The 15590-nt window shown below is 40.5% G+C and overlaps 1 protein-coding gene across 1 annotated transcript; it reads left to right on the top strand.

Annotated features, from left to right (window-relative positions):
• Positions 1–475: 475 nt before the first annotated feature.
• On the top strand, positions 476–14502 carry LOC142158030 (ly6/PLAUR domain-containing protein 2-like). Its single transcript, XM_075211610.1, has 3 exons — positions 476–626; positions 11599–11718; positions 12657–14502. The coding sequence occupies exons 1-3, from the start codon at positions 578–580 to the stop codon at positions 12902–12904; spliced, it is 417 nt and encodes a 138-aa protein (XP_075067711.1). The 5' UTR covers positions 476–577; the 3' UTR covers positions 12905–14502.
• The last annotated feature ends 1088 nt before the right edge of the window (positions 14503–15590 follow it).

Genomic DNA, 15590 nt, shown 5'->3' with positions numbered 1-15590 from the left:
ATAAAAGATATTAATAATAATTGTTAGACAGGATGGCTCAGGATAGTACAATCTATTCTGCAATAACTGTTTAAACTATCACTATATCAATGGGTTTATAATATTTCCAATACATCAATGTTATACTTCATATTGACTGGTGATTTTTTTTTTGTCGCACTACTAATCCCAGCATGCCCTATCCATCAAACACCAACGGGGCATGCTGGAACTTACAGTTTCACAACAGCTGTACAGGTTGTCTGCCTGCAACGTGAACTGCATCAATATTACATGTGATTATGTCTTCTCCTGTAAATGACAACATCTGTTTATCTTAATTTAGTGTAAAAAAGGTTTTTTTGGGAAACAGTAAGAAGACAGTCAGCAACTGGAATGATAAATTGGATAATTATTGCCCTGACGCGTCTAGGATATATAATACAATAATTACCTTACATGTAAAGCATCTCATTATTATTATAGGTGAACCTCACCATGTAGTCCTTGCTCTGGGTTTATGTTAAGCAATGTGGGCTGGGCTATAAGTTTATGCTGCTGTTTATCCTGTGCTCTTATTACTTGTTGAGAGGTCACGATGAGAGGAATCATCCTCTGTGTACTGGCTGCAGCCTATTTGGACTTGGGTAAGAGGTTGGATATTTTATTAGATTAAAAATGTTGCCTTTTTTGTAACTTTCTATTTAATAAATTTTACAAATAACTCTAAAAAAAATATAAAGAAAAAAACTTGCACAGCATCTGAAGACAAATGTGGCATAATAATATATGAAATCTAATTCTGAGTATTTAAATCAGTTTGTAGCCATCAAGAAAATATAATCAGAGAGAAGGATTTGGGGGAGGACGGTTATAGAGGAAAGGAGGGGGGTATCGGTCACCAAGATGGAGTGTCACACTATGATCATGTTATATTATATGAGATAAATATATTGGGTGACCTATAATTGCTAATATTATTGAGAATATTATTTTGAATACTATTAAGGCATCAAGGATATAAGTTTAGTTTATGTGAGAGAATATGTTTGTGAGGATTGTGTCCCTTTCTCCTTTAATAGTTATGGGTCCTATGCCTGATAAACTGTGTTATCTTTACTGGGTAGATGGTCGTTTTTTCCATGCAAGTTATGAACCATATTTAAGATTTAGGACAAGAATCATAGACTGGATGTAGATGTTGCAGCCAGAATATAAGCGGACAGTTTGGCAGAATGATGTCTGCATCGCGGAGAGTGTTACAAAGGAGAAAAATTCAAAGGTCCAAAGGAACAGGATATGGAAGGAATGAAGTCAGGAGATCCTGGACCTTGTCCCAATAGTTAGTTATTTTGGGACATGTCCACCAAATGTGTATGAAGGTTCCTGTAGGGGCACAATCCCTCCAGCAATTACAGGTGGAGGTTTTGTACATTACCGCTAAATGTCAGGGTTATAGTACCATGTGTAGTATATTTTATAAACATTTTGCTTTGATCCAGTGTGAGATTGAGCTACATCCTATTTTCACCTGATTATTTCCAAGTTGTTTTCTCTCTCTCTCTCCTCTCTATCTTTCTCTCTCTTCCTCTCTCTCCTCTCTCCCTCTCTCTCTCCTCTCTCTCTCCTCTCCCTCTCTCCCTCTCTCTCTCGATCTCTCTCTCTCTCTCTCTCTCTCCTCCATCGCCCTCTCCCTCTCATCTCTCCCCTCTCTCTCTCCTCTCCCCCCCTCTCTCCTCTCTCTCTTCCTCTCTCCCCCTCTCTCCTCTCTCTCTCTCCTCTCTCTCTCTCCCTCTCTCTCCTCTCTCCCTCTCTCTTCCTCTCTCTCTCCTCCCTCTCTCTCCCTCTCTCTCCCTCTCTCTCCCTCTCTCTCCCTCTCCCTCTCTCTCTCCCTCTCTCTCTCTTCTCTCTTTCTCCCTCTCTCTCTCTTGATCTCTCTCCTCTCTCTCTCTCCTCCATCGCCCTCTCCCTCTCATCTCTCTCCTCTCTCTCTCTCCTCTCCCCCCCCTCTCTCTCCTCCCCCCCTCTCTCCTTCTCTCTTCCTCTCTCTCTCTCCTCTCTCCTCTGTCTCCCTCTCTCTCTCTCCTCCCTCAGTCTCTTTCTCCTCTCTCTCTCCCTCTCTCTCTTTCCTCTCTCTCTCTCCTCTCTCTCTTTCCTCTCTCTCTCTCCTCTCTCTCCCTCTCCTCTCTTCCTCTCTCTCTTTCTCCTCTATCTCTCCTCTCTCTCCCTCTCTCTCTCCTCCCTCTCTCTCTTTCCTCTCTCTCTCACCTCTCTCTCACCTCTCTCTCTCTCTCTCTCTCTCTCTCTTCTCTCTCTCTCTCTCTCTCTTCTCTCTCTCTCTCTCCTCTCTCTCCCTTTTACAGATATCCCAAATCATTTCATATGATTTTATCTATTTTATTTATATGCTAGAGAGTGATGTGAATTTAAGATATTGGACCTCTAAATTCAACCAGAATAATGTTGAAGGTGGAGAAAGAGAGGTTAAACTGTAATACATTTTAATAACTGGGAAGCCTCTACCTCCTTGCCCTGCAGGTTTTTAAGGTATGCTTAAACAAATTCTGAGTGATCTTTTTATTCCAGATGAAATCAAAGAGACATTTTTGGGTAGCTGTAAATTCTGAATATGGGACCTTGACCGGCAGTAGAGGAATTGCCCAGACAAGAGATCATTAGGGATCTACAAGAAAAAAGATTTGTTTTATTATTGGTGATGAGACCCAGGATGTTGTCCTTGAAGAGTGAAATGTACGACTGGGCAATTTAAAATCAAATTGTGAAGTGGTAGAATACTTGTTTTGAATGGACAGGTTGAATGACATGGTCTCTGGCTCAGAATAACTGATTGTAAATCCTGACAATCTACTACAAGAGGTTGGGAGATCATCGAGGTGCTGAAGGGTCAATAGGACACTGCAATCAGTGATACTTTACTCTCCGGGTCCTTCACCTTCACACTGAGTATAAATTGGGAGCCTCTAATAGTTGCTGCAAGTGGCTCCATTACTAAATGTTAAGGGTGATATAGGACATCCCTGTCTAGTACCATGTTTATGATGATAGGGTCTGAAGTAGGGTCATTGGAGAATTTAAGCATTTGAGAGATATTTTTTTTATCAGAGTATAACGGCAAATCCCTCTGGATATAGCGGCTCTTTCTTGTATCAAGTAGTAAAAGCTTTATCGGGCTGTGGAGCATAAGATCAAAGTCAGTGGGGTGGGGATAGAGCGACCAGATACATGGAAGCTTGATTCAAATATAGCCATAGGGCCTTCATTGGGTTCTTCCAGTTGTTTCAGTGACTATTCAGGGTGGATTTATATTGATAATTTCCATTCAGATAACACGGCAGTGATAATGGCATTTAACAATCTTACTTTCAGCTCATTGACAGATATCATTCAGGCTTTTTGCATTATTCTGTTTGAAGAGAAATATATTTTGACTTTGGCTTTGCTGACTCCTTGTCTCGGTTATACCGGTACAAGACATTGGCACTTGTGATGGAACAGGCTCCAGTTCCTTTCCTGGAGTAATTGTGGACCCTGGAATAAGAACTGAGGGCTGAAATAAGCTTGAAGGCATTTTAAAAGCTGAGGCTGTATCTTTATACTGGATTTATTCTCTGGGGTTAATAGTTAACTATGGAGTACGCCCATCTGATGTCATAGGGGAGGGGTAGACAGGGTCTATAAGTTGGATGGGCAGAGAATTAAACAGTCTCTGCAGTATGGATGTTGATCACGCACCCTCGCCTGGTTGAAGTTACTTGGTAGCCTGGATACAGGGCTGGATGCTTATCATGTTGGTGCTCAGTTATTGGCGTACTGGGACGGCTGGTGGAGATCCTGGAAGGAGAGATTCCGGAAAACGCAGTGCAGTCGACAGCCAGTTGTTGGGGCGCACATTACGGTAGTGGCCACGCTGGTCCCGCCTCTCTTCGAGTGAATTGGCTATAGGCTTGGTACAGGTACCGCCCCCGTAAGTCTGCCTGTGGTTACGTTCCATTTAGCCCAGAGGATTGGCGGGTTCTGTTGAGCCCGTGACGAGGGTCCCGCTAAGTTAGATATGTGCGCCCGTGGTGTGATTGATTGTCTCACAGTTGATGAGGTCCCAATGGTTAATCCTGTGACAGTTGGGTTTTGCCTGGCGAACGTTGGACTGACTCCTCTCTTCTCCATCACATATCTAAAAATAAACTATTTAAATTAGCCACACTCAGGTCTCATGTCAATTATTTAAGGTTGTAGTTAAATACGAGTAAGAGGGGAAGGGAAGTCATGATATCAGCCGTTTTCTAGAAGCAGTAGCAGGATGAGTAAGGCAATCTGTAGTACTAGCAACATGGGACGCGTGAAGTGTGGTAGGCGTGTTAGATGTTCAGTGTTCTCTCCACACGTTACTTGTCAGTAGCTCTGCCCTGCAAAAATCCCCTGCCGCCCTGGCACTGTGACACGGCCAAAAGTTGCTCTGCAGTGACCCCTGTCCTGCACTGTGATGGCCAAAAGTCACGCTGTTTCAACTTTCAGCCGCGTCACAGTGCCGGGGGGTGTCAAACTTCAGGGGAGAGACGATTCCTCCCCCTGTATAAACGGAAGGGCGAGTTTGCCAGCAGTTCAGTCGCTGCTGAACTGTGAAGAGAGTCCTCCTGTGTTCAGAGACCATGTTGTGTTAGTTACTTTGGGGTCGTCTGTGTAGCCAGTAACTGGGGGCAGTATCTGGGCACTTTAAAAAATAATTGGTGTCCAAACAACATTTGAGCAGTATCTGGTTTCTGTTATTCATGATATCTGTGTTCAGCCACCTGTTATTCCTAAATGAGTAAGAAATTAAATCAGAAAACAATCATCTTAAGTTTCTTTAAGAAAAATGAAAGTATGAACACAACAGAGCCAGAGATTTCCAGCCAGGACATTGCAGACGAGGGGAGGCTTGGACATCTTACGATTCACAGTCTACTTCGCATGAAAAATGTTTCTCTAAACATCTCCTATCGGGAGTAAATAGCGACTGGTTTAAAACATTTCAACAGTTGTTGGTAAAAGATAATGGACTGATGAGTTCCACGTGTACAAAATATGGAAAGGGACCGACAACAACCATGGAAGTGACTATTCCATGCAAAAGACCTCGAAACAAAAGTTTCATTGACTATGAGCAAAGTAAATCACACACTGATTCGTGTTCAGATATACTTCAAAAACATGTTTTGAAGAAACTGGGTTAGGGGAAATTGAACGATCAATTTCAGTTTTGAGTAACTTGCAGAAAAATGCTTTGTGGGTTTAAGAACTATGTATTAGTTGGCAAAAACCCAACCACCACGTACTACATTATATGGACATTTGCTGGAGCACGGCAAGGCTGTGGGTTCTACATACTTAAAGCATCTTGATGTTGGATAGAATACAAATTAGACTTCGGAAAGAATAATGCAAGAATTCCTCGACATCTTAGCTTAACAAATAAGATGTGAAATACTTAAACATTTGCATTCGGCAGCTTACTTCAGTGTTCTGTGTGATGGAACGACAGATATCTCAGTTTTGAAGCAGCTTATTATATACATTAAATACGTTTGTCAAATTAAAAAAGAGATTACTGTGAGATTTATATCAACATGTAGTATCATTGATGGCAAAGCTGAAACTATAACTAACAAATAATTGAAAAAATTGCCAATATAGGGTAGAAAAAAATCTAACTAGGCTCTGATAGAGCAGCTGTCATGATTAGGATGCACAATTGACTAGCAAAACTATTAAAAGATGAAACAGGAGAAATAATGGTCAACTGTCATTGTACAAACCACCGCCTGGCTCTTGCTAGGGCACAAGCAGCAGCCGAGTTACCTTATTTTGTAAAATGTAACAATATATTAAGACAAACTGTTAGAATGGCTGGTTTATCTGAAATCCAGAATATACTGAACAACCCTCAGATTAAATTTAAAGTGGCTAATAACACTAGGTGTCTGTCTGTTGACTTTGCAGTACAGTTTTTAAAAGACTTCTTGCTGAGTGTCATTGCTGCATTGGAAAGAGGCCACTGAGCATAATGACGTCACAGCTGAAGGTTTAAGCAGATATATAAGAACATACAATTCCACAACTTCACTTACGATGCTTTCAGATGTGCTGTCTCATTTGTTCAAATTGTCTAACAAGATGTCAATTTATCAGAAACAGACTCTATCATCATCATCAATTTCATCATCATCAATTTATATAGCGCTAATTCCGCAGCGCTGTACAGAGAACTCATTAACATCAGTCCCTGCCCCATTGGAGCTTACAGTCTAAATTCCCAAATATAGGCACACACTCACAGACAGACAGAGAGGAAGACAGACAGAGACTAGGGTCAATTTTGATAGTAGCCAAATAATCTACCAGTATGTTTTTGGAGTGTGGGAGGAAACCGGAGCACCCAGAGGAAACCCACGCATGGTCGAGAATCAAACTCATGCCCCCAGTGCTGTGAGAAGTGCTAACCACTGAGCCACTGTGCTTAGAATGTACAAAACTATGTATTATAGAACTGACACATACACCTGTTACTCATTTTACAAATCTCCATTTCCATCTTGCTGAAGCCAATGCTATTGCTTTTAAGACAAATATCTATGGTAAATATATAGACACAGCTATTAACTAACTAGAAGCCAGATTTCCAGACCTGCCAATCACATCCTGTTTTTAAAGAGCTTTCAGCACAGGCAGCCATGATCACAATGAGGTTTGGGAGATTCGTTTTGAGCATTATTCTAAAAATAGGTTTCCTGCAATCTTAAACTATGAAAACAGTCATCTAGAATGGGTCATTGCATCAAAATTGTTTGATCTACAGACCTACAAAAATTTAGATTCAAAACAAATAATGCAGAAATTTTCAACAACTGAGCTCATAGAATCTTTTCTAAATTAAACAGAACTAGCTGCTATTGGACCAACCTTACCTGTAAGGACAGCTGGATGTGAAAGAGGATTTTCTACTCTAAAACAAATTAAAGCCTGTTTAAGGAATCACATGAAGCAGAGCACACTTAGATTTCCTTAGAGGCAACAGATCCTACAGACATTGATTATGAGAATCTGCAGACAACTGGGCCTCTAAGAAGAGAAAAATTAATATATATAAGTGTGTTGAAATTAAAGCGATATAAGGTCATGATTTCAACATTTAATTATTACGAAGACCCCACCCGGCTACTTCTTGATACCACCTGGCTGAAAAAATTTGGGGGGGAGAACACTGATGTTGTGGTCCTTAGCTAGGGCTGGTTGGTGTCAGTCAGAATTGTTTTAGGAGAAGCAATGAAAGGGCTTTGTGAAAACTGTAGATCCGGAGAGAACTGGTTTGTTTTCCTCCTTATGAAACTTTATTTTTCAACTTTGCTTTTTTCTTTGGCATTTTAAGGATTAGCCCTACTGACAATACAAGTCATTCAGGGATTTCAGTGAATGAAGTAGTTTTTATTTATCGCATTTATGCATTTTTAGATTGAAAAACGACAAAAGGAACAGGGGGCTCAGAATTCAGTTATCAACGGTTGCAAATTGTTGGACATGTCCTGTGTATTGTTAATATGAAGTTATACATGTACACTTGCACCTGGGGTCCTGTTTACCGGTGCATCTAGATGGGTCAGGCCCCTCTAGGTTTCAGTTTATTCAGTATTTAAAAATTGCTTGCAGCAGACTTCAGCTGAGTGTGAATCACATGAGTGTATGGTACTGCGGTCCCATCTAACAGAGCGCTGATATTAAATGGTTGAATGGGGTTACTTTATTGGTGCCCACCTAGCTGGAGAGTGTGTCTTTAATTTACCACCTTTCATTTATACTCATTGTTTCTCTAACCTTTTATTTTATTATTTTATTTTGTGTAATACAGGGCCAGTAAAGTGGGAGGTGGGGGATGTAGATTAATAAATTTGGGGGTAGATAAAGGGTGAGGTGAACCTTAATAGGTGTTTTGATTATGGACTTTTGGGAACAAAGGTCCATTGGTTTGGATTTTGTGGCTTCACGTGGGACCAGGCTATGTAATGGGTGTGGAAGTTAATAAGGTTCCGGGGATCACATGACATTCTGATAACTAATAAAGGAAGGAAATAATCATCATCATCATCATCATCATTTATTTATATAGTGCCACTAATTCTGCAGCGCTGTACAAAGAACTCACTCTCATCAGTCCCTGCCCCATTGGAACTTACAGTCTAAATTTCCTAACACACACACACACACACACAGAAATAGAGACTAGGGTCAATTTGATAGCAGCCAATTAACCTACCAGTATGTTTTTGCAGTGTGGGAAGAAACCGGAACACCCGGAGGAAACCCACACAAACACAGGGAGAACATACAAACTCCACACAGATAAGGCCATGGTCGGGAATTGAACTCATGACCATGGTGCTGTGAGGCAGCAGTGCTAACCACTACACCACCATGCTGAAATGACGTTATTACTTATCTTTTGCACTTGTGTTCGTAATTCCCTAATATGATTGTAATTTGGTGCTGAGACCAATCCTTGGTATTTTCAGGAGGCCGGAATATATACTACAGAAGTTGGTTTGTATGTTTTTACCTTTGGTGTCAGTCTGGGGACGTTGGAGGTAGTTTGGGGGTGTATTGGGCATTCAGGGCTAGGGCTTTAACCTTGTATGCTCTGCCAGATTCCTGGCAATATTCAAGGGCAATTGCTTTAATCACTGGTAAGTGTTGACTTGTATCAGTTTAGCTGGTGGAGGTTTGTGGAAAGATGATGTTCCATGGGATGTGCTTGTTAATCATGTGATTTGTAAGATATCAAAGTTAATAAATAAATAATAAAAAAGTTGTACCCACTGGGCTGGTCCAGGTTGTTCCTAGTGGCTGGCAGGGGCTGGCCGGTGGTTGGATCTGCATGGGGGGTGACACTGCAAAAGATCTGTTTGATTTGTTGCCAAAATAGTTTTATTGTATTTAGTTATTAAAGTTTTGTATGTATTTGCTAAGTTATGTGGTCAAAGTAATTTACACTCCCAACATCCTATAGGGCCCGATTCATTAAGGAACGTAAATGCCAACATGTGCCGTACTTTGCGTTAAATTGCACTGCACGTGCTCAGAAACTATCGCAAGAGAACACAAGTGTAAGCAATTCACCTTCGAGCGCAAAGGACCCGACTACAGCTTATGATTTCATGGGCGGAACCGGGAGGGCACTGGGCGTATGTACATAGTACATAGTGTATGGTAAGGACGTGCCAAGCATGAGCACACGCAGCAGCGCCTGATCCAAGCTCCGGGTATCCCCTATTATTATCTCCACTTCCCCCCTGGTAGCCTTCACACATGAACCATTTTGTTTCCTGCACCCACCAGACTTTACACTGAAACTGCTCTCACAAAAGTGATCAATGATCTACTTACTGCAAAGTCTAAGGGTCATTTCTAAATCCTCATCTTCCTGGATCTCTCTGCTGCTTCTGACACGGTTGATCACCCTCTTCTCCTACACACCCTTCACTCCATTGGTCTTCGTCACACAGTTCTTTTCTGGTTAACTTCATACTTATCAGCGAATCAGCATCCACTTCCGGAACCTTTACACCCGATACGTCACATCCGGTCAGGCATGTGTTTCAAGCTAGGACACATGCCACCCTTAAGATCTATCTAACCTTGCTCCGTTATTCTATATATCGTTTCATTGGACTCTGGACAGTATATACTTACCATCGTTCGGACCGCCCGCTCACCATCAACTTTATGCATTGGAATCACAGGACACCTCCTTGATCTATGGATCGCTACTAAGCGCAAGTATTGTAACCCATTTTCCATCTTGGGCATATAGTCAAGCTACACTGGACCGTGACATCCTCCAGGACTGTAACCTGTTCATGCAGGCTTTGTTTGGACATTGATTTATGTTCTTAAGAATTTCTACCTAATACACTGAGGTTTATAACCTTCTTTGTATACATGTCTTTACCCACATATGAATTTATGTATTTTATTGTTATCGTTATGTATTGGTTTGCGCATTTCCACGCATGACTTAATGTTGCATTTTTGATAAAAACATTCTCGTTTATAGCTCCCGAATTATCAATTATTTAGGTTAAGCGCGGAATACTCTATATTTAACTTCATACTTATCGAACTGTTCGTTTAGTGTTTCTACCTCTGGCACATCCTCCCCTCCACTCTCACTATCTGTTGGGGTCCCACAAGGGTCTGTTCTTGTCCTTGGTACCAACTCTATGCTGGCGCTACCCAAATCTATATCTCTCCCCTTCTGTATTATCTGGTGTATCTGTCTTTCTGCTATCTCCACATGGATGTTTTAATGCTACCTAAAGCTCAACATGTTCAAAACAGAGCTCATCATCTTCCCTCCTCCCAGAGTCACCACCTCCCCTCAAATCTCCATCTCTGTCAATAACACCACAATTTCTTCAGTCTCACAGGCCTGCTGCTTTGGTGTCACACTTGACTCTCTAGCCGACCAGTCGACTCCACCTTAAAACCATTGCTAGAATTAACAATTTTCTTTCCCAACATGCTACCAAAAATCTTATCCATTCTCTGATCATCTCCCGTCTTGACTACTGTAACCTCCTGCTATCTGGCATTCCCGACACCCATATATCCACACTTCAATCCATCCTAAATGCTGCTGCAAGACTGATCTTCCTCTCTCATCGCTCCACATCTTCGTCCCTGTAGCCTCCAGACTCTCCCACAGCCTTCAAATCTTTAAACACTCTCTGAAAACCCATCTCTTTCTGGAGCTTACCCCTGATGACACTACCCAAACTATTACACCCTCACAGCTGTCCTTGAGTCTCACTTGCTCCACTTGTCTCAGCGGTGCCCTCTCCCACTTAGAATGTAAGCTCTCTAATGAGCAGGGTCCTCCATACCCTTTGTTTTCATGTCTACATTTATTTTATATGCCTTGTATGTCCCTGTTGTATTATGTGCTGCGGAGCACTGTGGCACCTTACAAATCTACGATAATAATAATATGCACATTGATAAATAATACAAGATCAATTCAATGTTCCACGCTTCAGTCTCCTGGAATTGTCTCATACGTCTACGTGTTCTTCTTCTGACCCTCACAGGGTTATTGTACGTCCTATTGGACGTGCATCTGTTCCAAACATAGGCCCAAGAACAGTATGGATGTGTTAACATAATTGTGACTGAGTTAGACCTGCATGCACACGCACATACACTTAAAAGGAAGCGTGTCAAATACCTTAATAAGCAAAGTGTACTTTTCCTGGTTTTTCAGATGTCAGGAAATGACTTTTCACTTTTCACGTCACCTGAAAACTTGGACAGTAAGATACTGAACCAGGGGGTAAACGTATCAAGCTGAGAGTTTTTCGGCGGGTTTGAAAAGTAGAGATGTTGCCTATAGCAACCAATCAGATTCTAGCTATCATTTTGTAGAATGTACTAAGTAAATGATAACTAGAATCTGATTGGTTTTTCAAACCCTCCAGAAAACTCTCAGCTTGATACATTTACCCCCAAGACTACAAACCTTATGATACTTTCTGTTATTCCCATTACTAACACATATCATTTCTTTTCTTCCAGCTCGTTCTTTGCAGTGTTATTTTTGTTATGAACCAACCGAAGTCCAAAATTGCAATGAGATAAAAACCTGCAGTGTGGACACCCCTGGATGTAAAACCGTCACTGTCAGTCCCAACACAGGTGAGTGTAAGAGTTCTATATGTAACTCGAGCGTCATACATTAAATTATCACCGTATGTATGTAAGTAGTGGAGCGAACTTGGTGTGGGGGCTTTTATACACCAAGATCAGTGGGACCCCAGGACCATCATTGTAATGTTTTCATAGTGATATCATTGGTTTGTGATCCTGAATTTTTTACATGTTTGTTTCTGGTTTTGTTTAACTACCTGTTTAAATGGTATTTTATATAAAACATAATTCCTCACTTTTTTAATGCCATCTGAAATTGAATTAGGCTTCTAGGGCCTGATTCATTAAGGATCTTAACTTAAGAAACTTCTTATTTAAGTCTCCTGGACAAAACCATGTTACAATGCAAAGGATGCAAAAACATCAACTTTAAATTGCAGTGTACAAATAAGCTATTAAGTATTTGTGTGCTACATGAAAAAAACAGTCAGTATTTAACTTATGTGCAAAACAGAAAACTAATTTGCACCCCTTGCATTGTAACATGGTTTTGTCCAAGAGACTTAAATAAGAAGTTTCTTAAGTTAAGATCCTTAATGAATCAGGCCCCTATTTATGAAAGGGTGAAGAGATTGATTGTTGAATAATATACCCTTTAGGTTGGGCATGTTATCGTATTGCCCTATACATCATGTATCAAAGTTCGATTGTCCTATAGATAGAAAGTTCGTGAGCAGCGTCCTGTTACCTCTTTGTCTATTTGTTAATACCCAGTCTTGTTTATTACTGTATTTGTTCCCAATTGTAAAGTGCTATGGAATATGTTAGCGCTATATAAATAAATGTTTATACACACACATAAGTAAATACAGGGTGTGGGTCCAATCCCAATGACTCAACAGAATGAGTGATTGGATCAATGATGATTTCAAAACCAGGAGCCTGTCCATGTGTCTCCAGGTCACTTCTCATTTTCTGTTTTTCAGGATATCCGTTTGTCTCCGGGGAAGAGATGGTTATCAGAGACTGTGCGAAAACCTGTTTTCAAACTGACCAAGATGCGTTAGGTCAGGAATATGAGGTCTACTGCTGCAACGGAAATCTCTGCAACCAGCTGTACGAACTAGCGGCTAACTCGTCAGTTCCCAACGCAAGCAGTGATATCACAAAGAGTCGAAGATATGGAGCACTGGTCTTATGTATAGTGATAGTCAGCACTGTTCTCCTGATTTAACAGTGATCCCAGGCTTCAATTTCCGACATTTGGAGGTTTCTCTAAAGAACTCATTTTATACTCATATAGCACTTAGGAATGGACATACGAAGCCAGTATTCTGTGTATGAAACACCTTACTATCCATCTAATTAACTTGAACCTACAAAGCACACTGAGACAACTGGCGTAATCTTTCAGTTTTTGCAACAGATTAAAACCATTACAACACTATTCACGAACACAAAGGGTAGAATTACATAGGTAGCATTGACCTGGAGAGAGGAAACAAGTATATAAAGGTACATGTTGGCATCAGCGCAGCGGAGGCTGAGAGCACAGAGCACTTCTCCTGGTCCCGGATTTCCCTGCCTATCAAACTACCACATCCTGCCTCCAACACTGTAGCAATTTGTGTGTGAATTAATATACAATCACCCCAACATAATCCCCCTTGGGGATCAATTGGAAGCAGTCCTAAGAGAAAAACTCGATTAAGAAAACAGAACACAATGTAAAAACTGCACTTTATTAATAATAATAATAATAATAATAATAATCATCATCATCAATATGACACATTTTTGCCAGGAAGGTATTAACTTTGGCTTATTAAAGACAAAGGGCCTGATTCATTTTCGGACACAACCTGCACACAGCTTGTCGTTTAATAAAGAACACGTAACTTGAGCTTAGTTCTGACTGTATACAAATCCAAGTTGATCTCAAGATACGTTTCCTTCTGGGTGTAATTACTGTCCCCCTATATATTACTTGCCGTATGTACACACACAGAACAGACTACGCACCTGTTCGCTATAAGGTCACATCAGAACGCATAAAAAAAATTTGAATGACAAAATAAATGAACGAAGAACAGTATAATCATTAATAGATATATGGATTTAAAAAAGAAATGCATGTAGCTGGTGTTAATGATACAGCTAAAGAAAACATATCTTACGAGACGCACAGGACTTGAATCAGTCCCATCCGCGTTGGCACGCCCTAACTGTGCGTTGCCTCTGCTCGTCCTCCCCCTCCCCTCTCTCTTTGTCCCCTTCAGATCGTAGGCAGTCGTAAGTGTCATTTGCGTTCGGACGTGAATTTCCTGCAATTGCTTTCACTGGTGTAAGGTCCATTTCTGAGAATGCGCAGAGCTATTTTACTCCAAATACGGCACGAGGAGGTACTATGTGCGGAGAGGAATCAGGCCCAAAATGTATTCATAGTTCACCCGCACACTTCCTTGAATTCTCTATTTGTTGACTCAGAAGAAGGATGAAGAGTCTAAGACAACATTCTATCAAGTTTTAACCAATGTGTTTTCCACACTCAATTGCCACAAGTTTTCTGGGGGCTGGTATATATAATATAGGTTTTATTTTAAATATATAAAAATATTTAATCAAAATAATGTGGAAATAAAACCACTATAGAGTCCTCTATAATATGTATGGAAGCCTGTAATATATATATGTGAGGTTTCACTGATCCCCACTGATTGAAAATAACTTTTATATCTGTTATATACAGAATTTTGGAGCTATGCTATGTGTACTGCAAAAAAATATTAATAATAAAAATGAGTAAAGAAAATTAAAATTAAATATACCTCACCACTTGGGTCAGGTGTTTCAGAGTCTTCTCACTGATGTTGTTGCTGACAGCGATGGATAATGCTTCCAAACTTGGAGCTTCAAATCTGTTGAATAGATGAGCTGTAGTCAGTTGGGCTCTTTTCTAAAACGCAGCTTACACACAAGTTGTATTTGGAGATGAATCAGCCCCTAGTGAGATGTCCTGCAGCTCATCTTACACTTCTAAAAAAATAAAAAAAAGGTTAATTTTATGTGCAAGTAGCAATTGGATTCAAATAAGACTCAATACGACTGTATTCAGCCAGGTTAAACAATTAATTCTGACATATAAATAATATAAATTAAGATACATAGGATTAAGATATAGATCAAGATACATAATCCGGTATGTGAGTTTAGCAGCGCACACCCGTGTCCTCAGGACGTATGTAATTGAGCAGAACTGCCGCACATTCTCAGTTACACATATGACTCCTGCAATGAACTGGAAAAGAACATTTTGTTCTGACATTCCATAGGTGCAGTCACAACCCTAAATAAACCCAGAGACAGGAGGGTCCATCTACATATTGTGTAAGGCTTCCTGTGTCACCTAATGTCTGAATAATCCTCTTTAACATGTGACGGTTGGCTGACTCCAATTATCATGTAAAGAACTGAATTTATTTGTTATGTTCATTTGGCTGCTATGGGTTGAACTCTGCATTTATGTAAATGTATCTGTAGCAGTAAAACAATTTCCAATTTGAAGAAAGTCTCTCTCTCTCTCTCTCTCTCTCTCTCTCTCTCTCTCTCTATATATATATATATGTTCAATGAACATGAACAGACCAGGACAAGTTACAAAAAAATAAAATAAAATAAGTTACTGGAGCATTTATTAAAAGTTTATTTTTTTTTCTAAACTTGTGCTGGTCTAAACATTATATCTACTATATAAATGCCTAGTGGCGTGTGTGAAACCCCCCCCCCCCCCCCAAGCTGCAGCGCCACCTGCTGGGCAGAGTTATACACTGACCTATATATTTCTTGAAGGAGAAGTGACAGTTGGGAGTGGTTGGTGGTTGCCGGGGGTGACAGTGAGGAGTTTTTAACACCTTAAGTAG

This window comes from Mixophyes fleayi, chromosome 5, assembly GCF_038048845.1.
Source record: "Mixophyes fleayi isolate aMixFle1 chromosome 5, aMixFle1.hap1, whole genome shotgun sequence".
Taxonomy (NCBI): Eukaryota; Metazoa; Chordata; class Amphibia; order Anura; family Limnodynastidae; genus Mixophyes; species Mixophyes fleayi.
This window is presented reverse-complemented; position numbering and strand designations above follow the sequence as displayed.